A 19,505-nucleotide genomic window follows, 5' to 3' on the forward strand; every position below is an offset into this window, starting at 1 on the left:
GTTTTTGGAATCAGGAACCGACAAGGAATAAGATGAAAGTGTTTATATTTAGTCAAGTTTTGACTAAATATTTTAACATCGAGGGGGAATCGAAACGAGGGTCGTGGTGTATGTGCGTGTGTCTGTGTGTGTGTGTGTGTGTGTGTAGAGCGATTCAGACTAAACTACTGGACCGATCTTTATGAAATTTGACGTGAGAGTTCCTGGGTATGAAATCCCCGAACGTTTTTTTCATTTTTTTGATAAATGTCTTTGATGACGTCATATCCGGCTTTTCGTGAAAGTTGAGGCGGCACTGTCACGCCCTCATTTTTCAACCAAATTGGTTGAAATTTTGGTCAAGTAATCTTCGACGAAGCCCGGGGTTCGGTATTGCATTTCAGCTTGGTGGCTTAAAAATTAATTAATGACTTTGGTCATTAAAAATCTGAAAATTGTAAAAAAAAAATAAAAATTTATAAAACGATCCAAATTTACGTTTATCTTATTCTCCATCATTTGCTGATTCCAAAAACATATAAATATGTTATATTCGGATTAAAAACAAGCTCTAAAAATTAAATATATAAAAATTATTATCAAAATTTTTTTTTCGAAATCAATTCAAAAACACTTTCATCTTATTCCTTGTCGGTTCCTGATTCCAAAAATATATAGATATGATATGTTTGGATTAAAAACACGCTCAGAAAGTTAAAACGAAGAGAGGTACAGAAAAGCGTGCTATCCTTCTTAGCGCAACGAATACCCCGCTCTTCTTGTCAATTCCACGGGCACTGCCTTTGCCACGGGCGGTGGAGTGACGATGCTACGAGTATACGGTCTTGCTGCGTTGCGTTGCGTTCAGTTTCATTCTGTGAGTTCGACAGCTACTTGACTAAATATTGTATTTTCGCCTTACGCGACTTGTTTTAAATTGATTTGGAAAATTTAATTTTGATCATAATTTTTATATTTGTATTTTTCAGAGCTTGTTTTTAATCCAAATATAACATATTTATATGTTTTTGGAATCAGGAAATGATGAAGAATAAGATGAACGTAAATTTGGATCGTTTTATAAAATTTTTTTTTTTTTTACAATTTTCAGATTTTTAATGACCAAAGTCATTCATTAATTTTTAAGCCACCAAGCTGAAATGCAATACCGAAGTCCGGCCTTTGTCGAAGATTGCTTGGCCAAAATTTCAATCAAGTTGATTGAAAAATGAGGGTGTGACAGTGCCGCCTCAACTTTTACAAAAATCCGGATATGACGTCATCAAATGTATTTATCGAAAAAAAGAAAAAAACGTCCGGGGATATCATTCCCAGGAACTCTCATGTAAAATTTCATAAAGATCGGTCCAGTAGTTTGGTCTGAATCGCTCTACACACACACACACACACATTTCTTTTAGGAACATTTCGACAACGCTAAGCGTTTAGTTGAGGGCGCCAAATCAGGACCCCTGTGAGAGATACAGTTGTTTTAACTTTGTATGTTTTGGGTTGTTGTCATATGTTGTTTGGTTGTTTAAGGGCAGATGTGGTCTTGTGTGCCTGTCTCCAGTACTTCAGGTGTTTTTATTTTGTATGTTTTTGGTTGTTGTCATATGTTCTTCGGTGGTTTTAAGAGCAGATGAACCACACTTGTCCATTCATTGTTCAATTGTAAACACTGACGACTCAATCAATTGGCTTTTGTGTTTCACACAATGCTATAAGCATTCAGGTATCCATCCACACACAAGCAAATGAAATCATAGATAGCATAGGGTACTCCGGTGCTTCACATTTTATTTATTCAGTGACATTTTCCTGATTCAGATGTACACCACATGTGTACAATATAAATTATAATGTTAAAATTTTCATGTAGCAACTGAGTTTCAATGTAAAAAGTATTCAATGACACCACTTTAAATCTATTGCCACACACACACACACACACACACACTATTGGCACACCACTCGAGGAAACAGACATTTGGGTACATGCACTTAGTCACACACACACACACACACACACACACACACACACACACACACACACACACACACACACACACACACACACACACACACACACACACACACACACTTTACAGCAATCTTTATACTTCTGCCCTCACAAAGAAGACAACTTCACACAAATCCTACTCCTCTTCGAAAAGCGAATGCAACAAGTAACAGCCAACAAGCATGACATTCATGCAACAGAAAATAAACGTGCTTGCAAAAAAGATAAAATGTCCACTTTCTTTGCAATGATTAAAAGAATGTTTTCCCTGTTTGAACAAACTAAACACACAAAAACAAAACCAAATGATAAAAATTCCCATCAAGTCATTAACGAACATCTAACAATTTCCAGCAACCATCATTAACAGACATCAAACAAAAGGCAAATTGTCAATCAGTGAAATCCATTTAACAGCTAACACATCATCAACAGTAACTCAGGCATGGGAATTGAACATTGTAAAAAAGGCTGAAAAATTGTAAGCATTAACAAAGTCGACGACGCAAAGCGCCTAGCCTTACTAGAGGGGTCCAGGGGCTTGGCCCCCCCGAAAACAAATTTCTCCAAAGAACCCAAATGGTGCAATTTGTTGTCATCTTAGCTCCAAGTTTGCCATTAAATCGAAAATTTTTAATTAAATTTTCATTTGATTAATATACTTACCCGAGTCACATATTGCATTGACGCAGTCGAGATGCTAGGTAGACTGAAAAAACGCTATCCCGTCTATAGTATAAGGGAAGCAACCCAAGCAAAAAAGTAGCAAGCTTGCTACCCTGGGTTGCCTCCCGTAGCGTGCATCACGCCACAGATCTCGTACCCAATACGAGACACCCTCATTCGACTTCTAGAATACAAAGAAACTAAAAGCGGGGAAGGTGGGAGGGAATTACCTATGTGACTCGGGTAAGTATATTAATCAAATGAAAATTTAATTAAAAATTTTCGATTAAATTACATATTCTTACTCCGAGTCACATATTAGCAGATAACTCCAACAAGGTGGTGGGTAAGATCAAAAAGTTCAAACTCACTCTAAAGTTCTGGAGAGACAAAAGCCAGCTGCCGCCAAGGAAGGAATAGGCCGAGACCCATCCTGACAGAGGGCAGCAATGTCTGCAGAACCTGATAAGACAAAATCCTAGCGCCAGAAGCTGTGCGCAGGACATCATCCAAACCCCATAGGCCAAAAAGGCCAAGGAGGAGGCCCAGGCCCTGGAAATGGGCTCGGGCCGAGCCGAGGGAAAGATAGCATAAGCTATGACAAGGCGGAGGGCAAGAAAATCCCTTGCCAAGAAACTGGCCCACTGCCAAAAGTCAGGAAAGGATCCCGTGAGAAAGCAACCACTGACTCACTCTAAACCCTTGCCAGGAACTGGCCCACTGCCAAAGGACAGAAACGGACCGAGAACCACCCTGATTGACAGCCGAGATGTCTCTCAGGCAAGAAATGCGAAAGATGACCTCAGAGAGCCAGTAAGCTGTGCCCAGCACTTCTTCCAATCTTCTGAACCGTAAAACAGTCCGGAAAAGGACCCCAGTCTTGGAAAAACCCGACCAAGTAGAGGGAAGGACAAGCTGCCCCCCCCCCCCCCCCTTAAATGGAAGGAAATGCTAATGGCCTGGAAAAGATCCGTGCGTAAGGTTGCCGGCTAAGCCCTGAAAAGGACCGACCCTCACGGAGACCATAAGGCAACCATGCCAAAGTAAGAAACTTTGGGATGGAGTGAGGCCCCAAAAGGCCGTTGAGAGAACAGTCAGCTCCGGAAGAGTGACCAAACTCCAAACCGGAAAGAGAGAGACGCCTGAGTAACAAGTACCAGGGTCCAACTCAATGAGCAAAACTCAAGGGAGACGGTCACCGGTCGTCCCCTGCCCATCCCTGCGAAAGCAGAGAGAGGGGTAAAAAAAAAAAAAAAAAAAAAAAAAAAAAAAAAAAAAAAGGGGACGAAGCGACCTAAGGTAGTGCATAAGCACCGCAAATGCGGACCCGCAGTGGCCAAATCCTAATGTGACCGGAGACCGGAAACAAAATGACAAAAGCCAGCGTGATCGCAGAGCAGACTGCTTGTAGGTAATTGAAAATTAATCAAAAAACCCGAAACAGAAAGGACGAAGCTGGTAAGAAAGACGGAAAACCGTGAAGCGAACCAGCCGTCAGCCTCCCGAGACCAGAGTTCTCAGTAATAGTCATAGTTGCAAGTGAAAAAGGGGTGACCAGGCCGGAAGCCCAACCCAGCAGAAATCGTCCCAACTCACATCATGCAAGCATGATGGAGAAGAGGAAGAGACGAAATCCGCAGTCACAAGAACCAATTGCCAAAGTCGCAACACGACAGGCAGGAGACTATAACACAGGCTAAGGCCGAGAGCCTTGCTGCCCGTAGGCCGGCCATTGCACCAAAGTACTCAAGTACACAGGCACAGTAAGAAACCAAAAGTTTCGGCCGCCGAAAAAGATGCTGGCCTAGAGGCCAGCACCGAGAAAACTGGAACATTAGCTAGACCTCTGCCCAAAAAGGGGAGGAGTAGCCAAAAAACCTGAGAAAAAGTGACAAGCCAAGAATGACTTCTCAAACATGCAATGCCCAGACAATGCACCCTCAGGAAAATCTGAATGTTACTTCCGAGGCCAACTCAAGTGAACCTTAAGTTTGGACGAAACACCAGAACGCGTCTGATCGCTAGAGAAAGACAAAGTCAGACTCGGCGAAAGACAAACCTGGACCGAGTCCAGAAGCTCGTGGCAAGAGAAAACGGGGAAGCCCAAAGGCAGAAACCCCCTTTTTAAACGGAAATCGACCTCTCAGCACCCATACGCTGGGAAAGAGAAAGAAAGTCGAAGCCCGAAGCCACAAGCACAAGGAAAGCAACCACCAACACCTCCAACGGATGAAATGGCTGTTGCTCCCGCCGAGGCTAACACCCCGAAGCCCTAAGGCCGGCTGTTGTTTCAAAAACCCAGCGTACCTATGACGGCTGTGAAAGAAACAATCTCACCTGAGCTGAGGACGTAGGCCGCTTAGGCTGAGTCCACTTAGGTATAGCCTGCTTAGGAGCGGCCTGCTTTTGCTGCTTTCAAATTGAAGCTCAAAAGAAGGGAACCGCTGTTCTCTGTTGGTCTCAATCCCCTGCTTCTGGCATGAGAGGCCAGGCTGCCGGAGAGAGACCGTCCACCAAGGATGACGAACTGAGAATGTTCCTTGTCAACTCCTCAGAAAACCGGGAGTGGGCAAGAAACAAGTCCCTTCCGCACGAGACCGCATGGAAATAGTGCAGAGAGGACAGCCTCATCTGTGCCTCGTTCACCCTTGTAAGTGTGGAGAGGAGTGAGACACTTCCTCCGCGTCCTGCCCTTTACCAAGGGGAAAGGGCGCCAAGGAATCTGCCAGAGCGCGAGAAGGCGCCCGCAGGAGAGTGTCGGAAATGGAACTGAGTTCCAAAAGTTGTCAGCCCCCTTCCTCAGAGAATAGGAGATTCTGCCCATAGAGCGGCAGAACCGAATCCTTCCTCAACAGCTTCGTAAGAAGCGAAAGAAGATCCGGCGTGACCGGAAACGGTGCACGCGGACGGGGAAAGGCCAACAGGCGGCTACGAGACGACCCTGGCCAAGGCAACTTCCTCTGGTCCGCTAAGGGCACAAAGGAGGAAGCCTGCGCAGGAGCGGCAAGGCATTCCGATGCCGGCTCCGAAGCTGAACCCTGAGGAACCAGCAACGAAACCGACGCCGGAGGCCACCCCCTGTCGAAGAGGGGGGCTCGGCGAAAAGGCAAAAAGGCGAAAAGCTACAAGGGCGATTCTTCAAACCAGAAGTAGCTGCTTCCTCTTTGCCAACCGAAGTCCTTCCTGTTGGCAATCGATTGTGCTCATTCCCTAACTGAGGGGAGGATGAGAGGAATCAAAAACCAAGGAAAGTGGGAGAGAGGAGCTAGCGGCCACCACCGGAGTGTGTGGATGCTGCTGTCCCAACAGAGGCAAGAAGCCTGTATGCCCATAGGGCAAGCCTTGTTCGAAATTCACCGGCGACCAAACGGAAGCAGCGGGAACTGAACCGGAAAATCCGGGAGGAGCCGGAAGTGCGGCAGCAACAGCAGCGCTATGCCAAAGCTGGTGCTGAGCCACCTACGAGCTGAAGCTCGGAACCCAAAGGTAGGCCGTAGGCCAGAACCGGAAGTGACAGTAACCTGTGCACTACCCGCTTGACCTACCCTCCTGCCAAGGCCGGAAGCGAAGCTGCCGGAAATGGCTGCCGTGCAAAGGGCAAAGCTCAAACCGGAAAGGGCCATGGGCTGCCCACACACCGATGAACTAACATTTCCAGCCGGAGCCGGAAGAGAAGCTGTCGCGAACGACTGCTTACGTATAGCGCAGCTCAAGCAGGATGGGATCATTATTTGTCCACCTTCCAACGAGGCACTACTTCCGTGAACCGGAAGTGCCGCTGTCGCGTACGACTGCCGACGTAAGGCAAGGCTCGAACCGGACGTGACAGTAGCCTGTGCACTAACCAGTGAACCTACACTTCCGGTCGGAACTGGAAGAACAGCTGTCGCGGGCGACCGCTGTCATAGGACAAGGCTCGAACCAGACGTGACAGTAGTCTGTGCACTAGCAAGTGAACCTCTACTTCCGGCCGGAGCTGGAAGCGGCTGCCGCGAACGACTGCTGACGTAAATTCGGAAGCTGGCCAGAGCCGCCGAAGGCAGCTGCTCCTCGTACACGGACCCGAAGTCCGAAACGCCACCTGAAGGGGACGGCTCATAGCCAAAAGAACCCGACAAATGACGCTGCGAGGGAAGGCCGTAAGCCGAACGCCCATCCTGTTGGCCATCGATGAAACTCGCACCCCTGACTAAGAGGAAGATGAGAGTCACCAACAACCGAAGGCAGCTGAAGAGAGGAGCTAGCGGCCACCACCGAAGTGGGTGGCTGCTGCTGTCCCAACAGAGGCAACAAGCCTGTATGCCCAGGAGAACCCCGTATTCGAAATTCACCGGCGACACAACGGAAGCAGCGGGAACCGAACCGGAAAAGCCGGGAGGAGCAGGGAGTGCAGACGCAACAGCAGAACTATGCCATAGCTGGTGCTGAGGAGTCTGCAAGCCCAACCCGGAAGCCCTAGGCCGGAACCGGAAGTGACAGATGACTGTGCACGCCCCGTTTGACCTACATTTCCTGCCCAGGCAGGAAGAGCAGCTGCCGGAAACGGCTGCTGTAGCAGGGCAAGGCTCGAACCGGAAGGGACCATGGGCTGTCCGCAAACCAGTGAACCAACACTTGCGGCCGGAGCCGGAAGCGAAGCTGCCGCGGACGGCTGCTTACGTAATTCGTAGCTCAAACCGGCAGGGACCATGGTCTGTCCGCTGTCCAGTGAACCACTACTTCCGGCCGGAGCCGGAAGGGAAGCTGCCGCGGACGGCTGCTTACGTAATTCGTAGCTCAAACCGGCAGGGACCATGGTCTGTCCGCTGTCCAGTGAACCACTACTTCCGGCCGGAGCCGGAAGGGAAGCTGCCGCGGACGGCTGCTTGCGTAATTCGTAGCTCAAACCGGCAGGGACCATGGTCTGTCCGCTGTCCAGTGAACCACTACTTCCGGCCGGAGCCGGAAGGGAAGCTGCCGCGAGCGACTGCTTACGTAATTCGTAGCGCACACCGGCAGGGACCATGGTCTGTCCGCTGTCCAATGAACCACTACTTCCGGCCGGAGCCGGAAGGGAAGCTGCCGCGAGCGACTGCTTACGTAAGTCGTAGCTCAAACCGGCAGGGACCATGGTCTGTCCGCTGTCCAGTGAACCACTACTTCCAGGAACTGGAAGTGCAGCTGCCGCGGACGGCTGCTGCGAGCACATACCTTGCGGCGACCGTATCCCAAAAGGGACCTGCTCAGGTGCACTCCCGCAAGCGGGAGTCACCGAGCGCCGGCCGAGAAGAGAAACGCCTGCAGGCTGGACAGGTGATCCGGAAACAACAGGAACACAGGAAGCCAACGACCGAGGGTCGCACACCCCCGGGAGGGAGGCAGAGCTGGAAACAGGGTCCGTCCGCGCCATCTCTGTACGCACGAGAGTCCGAAATTCTGGAATCAAAGAGGACAAAAGGCTAGCCACAAGAGTGCCAGCCTCCGGCACGTACAGGTACCGGGGTTGAAACGGACGTGGTAGCGGTCAAGCCCGCCGCACGCGAGCCAGACGAAGTTTCCTCCGGCGCCGAAAAGGGCACCGAAAAAACGAAGTTAGTCTTCGGGTCAGAAACGTGAACCGTGGGGTTCCTAGCCGAAGAAGTAGAAGCCGAGGACTTAGGTTTGCCAGGGCCTTTGCCCTTACTCTCGGCCTTAGCCGCTCGCTTTTTTCTCACTATCAGACATGATGTCACGCGAGAAAAACAAACTACTGAAAATACACAAGTCTCTAGGACGTAAAACTTCAGCAGAATAAACTAGCACAAGGTACAAGTTACAAGCAGGTAATAGTGCTACTGGTCGACGCTAAAAGTCCGAGCACGGACCCAAACTAACCAGCAAAAAACACCACGTGTATGCGAAAAATGGCGACCAAAATGGCGGCCACGGCAACAAACTACCGAGCGAAATTCACAAGTCCGCGGACGAGAAAATTCTCAGCAGAATGGCAATGCAAACAACAACGAAATGGAACAATCTCACCGCTAGAAACAGCTATGAGCAGACGGGGAGCCGAGGCTGGTGGGAGTCAAGCAGACAGCAAACAACAGCCTAGGAGCGAAATCCAGCACGACCTGTCTCTCTGGCTGAAAGATGTCGAATGAGGGTGTCTCGTATTGGGTACGAGATCTGTGGCGTGATGCACGCTACGGGAGGCAACCCAGGGTAGCAAGCTTGCTACTTTTTTGCTTGGGTTGCTTCCCTTATACTATAGACGGGATAGCGTTTTTTCAGTCTACCTAGCATCTCGACTGCGTCAATGCAATATGTGACTCGGAGTAAGAATATGTAATTTAATTCAGTTTTTAGAACCATTTTTGCCTCCCTCATTTTTTTTTTCGGCGGACACTTCTGCTTTTTCGGCGGAACAAACAAATTTTCGGCGGACAATTCCCATGCCTGGTAACTAGTCTTTTTTAAATCCTTCATTTTCTGGAATAAAATCCGTACACACATCATCACATTTGTTTTGGTCCATTACCGTCATGCCTTGACTGGAATAGCATCAGCAGGGCTCCAGACGGACGCCCCTCCTAGTGCGTCCCGGGACCTCCACTTTCAAATTTTAGAGGGTCCATTGACCCCCACTGCAGAATTTTAGAGGGTCCCAAGGGTCCAAAAGCCGAAAAGTCCCAGTGTACTTATAAAACATTGTGGTCACGTATAGTGTACTGCAAAGTGTCGATTGCAGTCTGAAAATGGTATCTACGGTACGCACGATAAAGGAAATTTAGTGCGTCCTAGGACCCGCTCTTTTAAAATACAGTGCGTCCAGGGTCCCCCTCCATACATTTCTAGTACGTGTTTTCGGCTTCTAGTGCGTATAGGACGCAGGGACGCCCTGATCAAGCAAGCATGCCTCATTTTTGCTGGAAAAGTGGGACACTATTGAAACACAGTTGCATCAGAGACACTATGAAACAGAGATTGCTCACACTCAATCTGGCCTTACAACGGATTTCAGTACAGCATCAGATATTCTATGTCATTGTGGATTTTTGGCGTAACTCGATTCTTGGTGATTTTGATGTTTTTGAGTTTTAGACTAAGTAAAGAAATCATTCTCCATGAAAAACATTCTCTTAGATATGATTAACAATGCATGATTTAAGATTGATTAACAATGCATGATTTAAGATTCTTTTATCTTTGTATCCATACCAGGAATGGATATATAAAACACTATTTAAAAAAAAAAAATCAGTTTTGTCCTTCTCCTGAAAAGCCGTCTAAAAGGAGTTACCCCAAAATTTCACGACGATGACGTATTGTAGCTTTGGATAACCTTTGAGATGTCAAGAATTGATGTGAGGGGTTGCTGAACTATCAGCTTCAGCCTGGCATCAGATACCTCAATGAATTTCTCAATAATTGAGATAATAAAAAGTATTACTGTTTTGTAGATTACTTCCAGCATGAGAAATTGTTGGCACCAAACATGTCTTCACTCACGGCTGTTCCTAGCTTGCGTTTTAGTGCGAGTTAAAAATAGCCTCATTTGAAGACTCGAGTGAGCAATCTCTCGTTCATAGCGACTCTGGTTTTGTCCCACACGGCCAGCTAAGCCTTTTCTTTCGTATATCCCACAAAGCACCAGCGTCGTTCAAGCGTGGCGCCCACCCCGGCAAGGTCTTGGCGGAAAAGGCTGGGCAGGCGATCGAGAAGGTCTTCGATTTCGCGAGGTTTGACCTTGGTGATGAGCTGACTGAGGTAGGACCACAGGTAATCCACTGTCGCTCCGCTGGGGTGCACGTTGAGGAAACACGCAATCAGACCTGGAATGGCACAAGAAAGTTTACAATAACTGCACAGGTGACGTAGCCTGAACCACAAGAACAACAGGTGCTCTGTCAACAGAACAACTTTTGTGATTTTGTGGAGTTGTGAGTTTATGTTTCTAAGGTGCTTTCTTCCCACACTTTCCGAAGTTCAGATCGAACATCCCCAAATATTCTCTTTCTTTCTTTCTTTATTTGGTGTTTAACGTCGTTTTCAACCATTCAAGGTTATATCGCGACGGGGGAAGGGGGGAGATGGGATAGGGGAAAGGGGGGAGATTGGATAGAGCCCCTTGTTAATTGTTTCTTGTTCACAAAAGCACTAATCAAAAAATTGCTCCAGGGGCTTGCAACGTAGTACAATATATGACCTTACTGGGAGAATGCAAGTTTCCAGTACAAAGGACGTAACATTTCTTACATACTGCTTGACTAAAATCTTTACAAACATTGACTATATTCTATACAAGAAACACTTAACAAGGGTAAAAGGAGAAACAGAACCTGTTAGTCGCCTCTTACGACATGCTGGTTAGCATCGGGTAAACTCTTTCTCGTCCCAACCAATATGGGACTCCCCCTAACCCGCGGGGGGACCAGGGAGGGGTAAATCCTTCCCCCTAACCCGAGGGGGGTAAATATTCTCTCTTCATTATTTTTTTCAATAACGACATAAAGCAAGAAGAGTCATTCTCTACTGCTTTGATTGTGACTGCTATTTCCCTGTCAAAAGCTTTACTAATAAAACCTGATTATGGGACTTTATTCAGAGAGTGGAAAACAAATATATTCGTGTTTTTAAAAATCTTATTTAGTCTTTTGTTTCTTCTTGTCTTTATTTATTAAGTTCTGTATTTATTTATTCTGTATTTACATGTAAGTTAGTTATTCTTGTATTGCCGAATTCGTTTACTTCTTTATCGATTTATATATCCATTTATTTTATTTTACTGTATTGTGATAATTTTGAACTGCAGTAATTACCCAACATGCGAGCTTCCTTTTCGCTGAGACCGATGCCAGAACTGGTGACGGAAGTATCCTGGCTCCGTTCCAAGGGTGGCATTGGCGGTGGTTCCATTGGCTGCTCTTCAGGCTCCTGTTGACATGTGCACATTTTTCAAATCACTTTATAAAAATTCACAAAACTAACCATGGCAGTGAAATCTCTGGAATTGTACCAGTAAAGATACATATCAAAATTCCACAATGAACATTATTTAACTCATTGTGACCGCCTTTTGACAGGTTTTTGTCCATATCAGAAATAACGTCATGACTAGTCTTAATACTGTCATTCAATGATCGCCTGCTGTGAGAGCCATTCTAGCCGACTCGGTGGTGGCCCTGGTATTTTTTAAAACCGGTACACACACTTTTATGATGCAAACAGTCCGGACAAAAACCTGAGAATACCGGTAATTACCGGTTAACGCCAATACTGTGACTTGAAGGTGATGTCAGTTTGTAACCCTTTTAGCATGTTCACTGACTAACCAAACACTCACACATAACTTAGAGAAAGCAGCACTGGGTACTTGGGCTATCTGAACCCTCCCCAATCTCTTCCATCCCCATGAGCCATTCCCCTTCATTGTCCCTTCCTGAAGACTGACAATACTATCTTCTCCAATAGCATCAATGGAATGTCGATCTCAACTTTTGTGTAAATCTACACACACGCACACACACACACGCACGCACACAAGCATGCACACACACATTAATATGCACGCACACACACACAATTCCGCATACTCTCTCACTCTTACACACACACACACACACACACACACACACACACACACACACACACACAATTCCGCATACTCTCTCACTCTTACCCACACACACACACACAAAAAGGCTCCATACCTCATCCTCTTTGTCTTCTTCCCTGTGAGCCTTGTCAGTGCTGTTACGAGATGTGGTGCGGTCCGATGCCGGGCTTTTGCTTCCCTCCATGGCGCGAACCTGCGCCTGCTGGGAGATGAGTTGCTGCAACAAACGCCAAACAGGTCAGAACTATCAGACACTTCAACTCGTCCTTCTATAGTCTGGGCATGATCATTGTTCTGATGGGGATAAACTACCATTGGATTGGATTGGATTGGATTGGATAAGATTTACAGTCCAGTGATGTTACCCTCATGGAAATTCGGGCTGCTTTCTCCCCGGGGAAAGCGAGCTGCCATACATACGGCGCTACCCATATATTTTTTTTTTCCTGCATGCGTGTATTCATGTTTCCTGAGACTTAATGCCGTGTGAGATGGAATTTTTTACTTTATTCCAAGTCCCACGGGTATTTGATGGACATTTTTATCTATGCCTATACAATTTTGCCAGGAAAGACCCTTTTGTCAATCGTGGGATCTTTAACGTGCACACCCCAATGTAGTGTACACGAAGGGACCTCGGTTTTTCGTCTCATCCGAAAGACAAGCACTTGAACCCACCACCTAGGTTAGGAAAGGGGGGAGAAAATTGCGGCCTGACCCAGGCCTGAACACGCAACCTCTCGCTTCCGAGCGCAAGTGCGTTACCACTCGGCCACCCAGTCCCATTGAAGGTGTACATCCCTTCTCACGCCAGGAGCTAGGGCTACGTAACTGGGACTAGCCATAACACAAAACAAAACAAAACAAAACAAAACAAAACAATGAGTTTTCAAATAAAACAGAAGAATCTCTTTCAGTTCTATCCAAGCAACGGAAACTATTGAACATATGAATTAGTTCATCATCTTCTGCGTTTTTGGGCTGAAACTCCCAAGCACCCCCTTTTTTTTCACGAGTTTTTCTTTCTTTCGTGTATGATCGTTTTTACCCCACCATTTAGGCAGCCATACGCCGCTTACGGGGGAAAACAGAACAAAGAGTTAGTAAAATAAAACAAAAGAATCTCTTTCAGTTCTATCCAAGCAACAGAAACCTTTGAACATCTTAACTCAAACAACAAAAAATCATAAGAATTTGAAGAACATTTCATTGCCAAAGAAAACATAAAAATACCTGCTGCATTCCCTTGAGAGCATTTTGCAGAGACTTCATTTGCTTATCCATGGCTTCCTCGTGCTGTTTGGACTCCATCTTTACCATGGCCGCCTCGTTCACGTACGCCTCCAGCTGGCATTTCAACGAATCGTTCTCTTCCTTCAGCGTCACCAGCTGGCCAGCTGCTTCCATGGATGCAGCTAAAAAAAGCAAACAAATTTAACTTTTTTTTCGTGTAAAATTCAATTGATCAATCAATATGAGGCTTATATCGCGCGTATTCCGTGGGTACAGTTCTAAGCGCAGGAATTTTTTGTTTTTTATTTTTGTTTTGTTTTATGCAATTTATATCGGGCACATATTTAAGGCGCAGGGATTTATTTATGCCGTGTGAGATGGAATTTTTTTACACAATACATCACGCATTCACATCGGCCAGCAGATCGCAGCCATTTCGGCGCATATCCTACTTTTCACGGACTATTATTCCAAGTCACACGGGTATTTTTGGTGGACATTTTTATCTATGCCTATACAATTTTGCCAGGAAAGACCCTTTCGTCAATCGTGGGATCTTTAACGTGCACACCCCCAATGTAGTGTACAACGAAGGGACCTCGGTTTTTCGTCTCATCCGAAAGACTAGCACTTGAACCCATCACCTAGGTTAGGAAAGGGGGGAGAAAATTGCTAACGCCCTGATCCAGGGTCGAACTCGCAACCTCTCGCTTCCGAGCGCAAGTGCGTTACCACTCGGCCACCCAGCCCATGTACTGTCCTAAAATTTCATTTTAAAACAGCTCAAATATCTGGGCCTATCAAGAGGTTGATTTGCTCCTCTTACTATTTATTCGAAAATTTTATTGTAAATTTTCATTTAATAAATATACCTACCCGAATCACATGTAGCAGTTGACTCAGTCTAAAGTGCTAGGTCTGAAAAGGCTACCCGTCTAAGGGGAGCAACCCCAACTAAAAAAGTGTAAACGTAGCTATGGTAATGACGACGCACCCAGGGAGTTACCTCCCCTCCTGCGTACTACGTCACTACTGCTACTGACCACGTGACCCCTATCATTCGACTCGAAGAATAAAATCTCCAAATCATAAGCGGGGTAGGTGGGAGGGACTACGATATGTGATTCGGGTAGGTATATTTATTAAATGAAAATTTACAATAAAATTTTCGATTAAATTACATATTCCTACTCCGAATCACATGTAGCAGATTGAAACAACAAGGCGGTGGGCAAGAAAAAGTTCAAACTCACTCTCAAATCCTTGTCAAGAGCTGACCCCCTGCCACCATGGCAGGCAAAGCTCTAGATCCATCCTGGCGAAGAGCCGAGATGTCACGCAGGTAAAAATTCATGAAGACATCCTCGGAACGCCAGTATGCGGTGTGTAGCACCTCCTCCAGTCTTCTTGATCGTAACACGGCCAAGGAGGAAGCCCAAGCTCGCGTCTCGTGAGCCCGAGCTGATTCCAGAGGAAGGACAGGCTGTGTCCCCCCTTCATTGCGGCGGCTCCACTCGTAAGCATGCTTAATGAGCGCCGACACCCACCGGGCCAGAGTCGTCTTAGTAATATCCTTATGTCTCTCCGTATTGAGAGAAATAAACAAAAGCTTTTGAGCTGCGGATCTAAGAGACTGAGCACGGGCAAGGTAGATGTGAAGGGCTCTAACAGGGCAATTTACTAAGTCTGGGTCATTCGGAGCCAGAATAGTGGACAACGGCCTGACATGAACCAAAGGAGAAGCTCGCTCGGGAGCCTGGTTTTTCGCAAGAAACTCAGGTCGAAACCGCAAGGTAACGGACCCATCTGATTCAAAGGAAATGTCGTCCGAATTACCGGAAAGAGCGTGGATCTCACTGCCCCTTCGTGCCGATGCTAGCAGCAAAAGGAAAAGGGACTTGCGTGTAAGATTCGCAAAACTGGCATCTCTGAGAGGTTCAAAATCCGCTGAACGCAGAAACTCCATGACCAATAAGAGATCCCACTTAGGAACGGGCGTACGAGACTTGACGTCAGAAAGGGAAGCGCCCTTGATGACTCCAGCGATCACGCCACTAACATCTATAGAGCGACCTATCTGGCGTAGGGTCGCCGAGATGGCCGATCTTCTTACTTTCAACGAGGCAGCGGAAGCTCCCTGAGAGGACATGAAAGCAAGATGGTTCGCCACGTGCATCGTGCGGGGCGCCGTAGCATCCAGCCGATGCTCGTGACACCAGGTAACCCAGGCCCTCCAATGTGACTCATAAACGGACGAGGTAGATGCTCTGTGCGAGCGTCCTACCAGGTCCATGGTCAGATCTGATGCCCCTTTGCGCCTCAGAGAAGACCGCACAACCTCCACGCGTGAAGATTCAGCATCTGAGGCTCTGCGTGGAGGCTGCCGGTGTGAGGCTGTACCAGTTCTCCTCGCGTGAGAGCGAGAGGAATGGGAGGGCCCTGGGCGAGTCTCAGCAGGTCCGGGAACCACGGCTGAGACGGCCAAAGAGGAGCGATCAGCAGGAGGGACGGGCCCTCCTGCTCCGCCTTCCTGAGAACTCGCGTGAGCAACTGGAATGGCGGGAACGCGTAAGCCTCCAGGCCTGACCAGGAAATGTCCATCGCGTTCGTCTCCCACGCCTCGGGATCCGGGAATGGTGAGACGAACACTGGTAGTCTCTTCGAGAACCTGGTGGCAAAAAGGTCCACCTGAGGTTTCTGCACAAGAGACCAGAGACGATCCAGCGCTCCGTGAGTGATGGTCCACTCTGTTTGAAGCACTCTGTCGGAGCGGCTGAGCGCGTCCGCCAGAGTGTTCAAGCTTCCGGGCAGGTACCTGGCCGAAAGCCTGATTTGATGCTCTGAACACCAAATCAGGATCTCGCAGGCCCTGGCCGAAAGCGACGGAGACCGCGACCCTCCCTGCTTGTTGATGTAAGCTGCCACTGTCGTGTTGTCTGTAAACAGACGAACATGCTTGGCCTGAAGGGAGGGCCGGAACTTGTCCAGAGCTAGAGCCACGGCTTCTAGCTCCAGCAAGTTGATGTGCTGCATCCTCTGATCTGCCGACCACAGACCTGACGCAGTCAGCTGGTCTGTGTGAGCCCCCCACCCCACCAAGGACGCGTCCGTGAACAGGTCCAAGTCTGGGGCAGGAAGGGCTATCGGCACGCCCCTGCACACCCACTCCGTGTCCAGCCACGGAAGGGTAGCGGATTGGAACCATCCCCGGAGAGGGATGAGGGCATTCCAATCCACCGTGGGAGAGTCCACGAACGGCTTCAGCGCCAGCTGAAAGGGACGTTTGTGGACCCTCCCCAAGGGGACCAGGAGAGCCATGGACTCCATCTGCCCTAAGATGGAGGCCAAAGTCCGCAGGGAGGCCCTCGGGAGAGGCAAAGTGGAGCGTATGCACGCCTGGAGCTTGTCCACCCTCTTCTGAGAGGGCTGAACAGTCCAAGCCACCGTGTCGAAAGACATTCCCAAGTAGGTGAACGTCTGACACGGCGTCAGCTCCGACTTTGATCGGTTGATCGAGAAGCCAAACAAGTTGGCCTCCCGAAGAACCGATTGGGTATCCTGCTCGCACCCCGCCTGACTCTGACTCAGGATGAGCCAATCGTCCAGGTAGGCACGTAGCCGGACACCCCGCGACCTCACCAGCGCGCAGACCTGTCTCACGACCATGGTGAAGACCCAAGGGGCGAGAGACAGGCCGAAAGGAAGGGCGCGAAACTGGTAAACCTGACCTGCCCACCGGAAACGAAGCCATTTCCGGTCGGCTGGATGCATAAGAATATGGAAGTATGCATCCGTCAGGTCGATGGAAGTCGCCCAATCTCCCGGGCGGAGAGAGTCCCTGACCGACGCTGGCGTCTCCATCTTGAACCTTATCTCCCTCAAAAAGGTATTGAGGAACGACAGGTCCAAGACAGGACGCCATGCCCCTGAGGCTTTGGGGACGGCGAAAAGCCGTCCGTAAAACCCAGGGGAGCTGTGGTCGAGGACTTTCTCCACTGCGCCCTTCTGCACCAGGGAGTCTATTTCCGACCGAAGGACGGAAATGGCTTCCTGCGAGGAGGGAGGCCTGAACGCCGGCGGACGCCTGACCAGAGGAGCCTTGCCATCTTTCCAGAGAAGACGGAAGCCCGACCTCACGACCCCCACGATCCATTGACTCTGTATGGACACGAGCCAATGGGAAAGTGCCCGGGAAGGGCCCCCCGCCATCACCAGAGTGGAGGGCGGGGTGGGGGGGAGATCGGGAGCACTTCATTGGGGGTGAGGCTTGCTTCCAGAGCCGCCTCTCCCCCTGCCGGAAGACGGTCGTCTTCTCGAGCCCCGAGAAGAGGAACGTCCACGACCCTTGTCTGCCGGTTTGGGAGGGCCAGCAACCTTAGCCTGCTTAGGCTGAGAAGGCTGAGACTGCTTGGACTGCTTAAGGCTGTGCAGGGAAAAGTCAGAGAACTGCTGGTCCCTGTTAGCCTGAATTTCCTGTCTTCGGGCATCAAAAACGAGATGCCCAAAGAGGGAACCCTCCAAGACCGGTGAGGCACGCAAAGTGTCCTTGGTCGCCTGATCCGAAAACTGAGAGTGTGACAGGAAGAGATCCCGACGACACATAACAGAGTGCGCATAGTGCACAGCAGAAAGTCTCATCTGTTCTTCATTGACCCTCGCAAGAGCGGCCAACAAAGTGGAGACGTCATCCGCATCCTGATCCTCGCTGAGAGAGAACGGATTCAGCGAATCAGTGAGGGCACGAGAGAGGGCCCGAATGAGAGTCTCAGCAATGGAGGCAAGCTCCAGCTGCTGACGCCCTGCCTCTTCAGAAGCAATCAGCGTGTTCTCAGAAAAGAGCACGCCGTCATCCTTCTTGATAGGCTTGGCCAACAAGGCCAGCATCTCCGGAGGAACTGTCAAAGATGAACGCGGGAGAGCGAACGCATCCAACAAGTTCCTAGGAGACTTCTGCAAGACCAACCGCCTGTGAGACGACAGAGCGAATGCAGAAGCCTGAGAAGGCGAAGCCATCCACTGCTGAGCCAGCTCCGGAACTGAGCCGTGAGGCACGAGCAGCGGAACCGGAAGTGAAGGAATTCCGCTTCCGGAAGGAGATGGCTTGGCCAAAACCTGAGAAAGCTGAAAAGCTATGGATGGAGACTCCAAAAACCGGAAGTATGAGTCATCCTCCTTCCCAGAGCGAAAATCGGCCATCGCGGACGGTGCCGTCGAAGCGGCAGCCGAAGAGACCGAAGCCCCTTCCGCGAAATATCTCGAAGTGACCTCAGCAGCGGCCTCAAGAGCCACTTTGAGTCTCTCCGGATAACCAACACGTGCAGCCTCGCTGGCGACGGACTGAATATCCGAAACATCCGGCGAAGGACCGAAGTCCACGTTGCTGGTAGAAGGGCGGTGAACACCGTAACCGAAAACCGGAAACCCGTCCACTCCAATACCATCCGAACTCATGCCCTGACTAGGGAAAGAGTAAGAGGACGGCATGCCCGCAGCCGCCGGAACCGGAACCGCAGTCGAAGCAACAACCGAAGACGGAAGCGCTGACTGCCCCGGCCAGGGCTGAGACACCTGCCCAAAGGGCTGGTGATGCCCCCCCGCGACCGCCACCTGAGAGGAAGCGGAAGCGGAAGAAGCAGCAGATCCGGTCTGAGCCGGAAAAGTATCAGACGCGACCGCGAAAAGCGGAAGCGCAGACACTGTGGACGGCGGCCGGAAGGCCGAATGCCCAGAGGGCCACGTCCGGTCAACCCCGGAAACGACCCCAGCGGGTGCGTACATCGGGGGACCTATGCTTCCGGCGAGTGCCGGAAGCGCAGCAGACGGAACCGGCTGGTCGACTCCGGAAACGACCCCAGCGGGTGCGTACGTCGGAGGACCTACGCTTCCGGCGAGTGCCGGAAGCGTCGAAGCCTGAACCAAATGCCGCCATTGCTCATCGACACGATGGTCTTCCGTGAAGCCAAAGTGAGAACGAACAGGGGTTTGCGGGTCGTGAACCCGCCGAAAAGGGCTGCTTCCCAGCAGGGA

The 19,505-nt window shown here is 49.3% G+C and overlaps 1 protein-coding gene across 1 annotated transcript in view; it reads right to left on the minus strand.

The window, feature by feature from the left end:
- Positions 1-1,762: 1,762 nt before the first annotated feature.
- Positions 1,763-19,505, minus strand: part of LOC138946352 (ecto-NOX disulfide-thiol exchanger 2-like) — a 45,818-nt gene continuing 28,075 nt past the window's right edge. Inside the window, exons 10-13 of the mRNA XM_070317917.1 lie at positions 13,479-13,660; positions 12,340-12,462; positions 11,449-11,563; positions 1,763-10,461 (exon numbers count right to left, since the gene is read on the minus strand). Of these exons, the coding sequence (XP_070174018.1) occupies positions 10,247-10,461; positions 11,449-11,563; positions 12,340-12,462; positions 13,479-13,660 (635 nt within the window). The 3' untranslated portion in view covers positions 1,763-10,246. The remainder of the gene's footprint in view (positions 10,462-11,448; positions 11,564-12,339; positions 12,463-13,478; positions 13,661-19,505) is intronic.

This window comes from Littorina saxatilis, linkage group LG13 (assembly GCF_037325665.1).
Source record: "Littorina saxatilis isolate snail1 linkage group LG13, US_GU_Lsax_2.0, whole genome shotgun sequence".
NCBI classification, from domain to species: Eukaryota; Metazoa; Mollusca; class Gastropoda; order Littorinimorpha; family Littorinidae; genus Littorina; species Littorina saxatilis.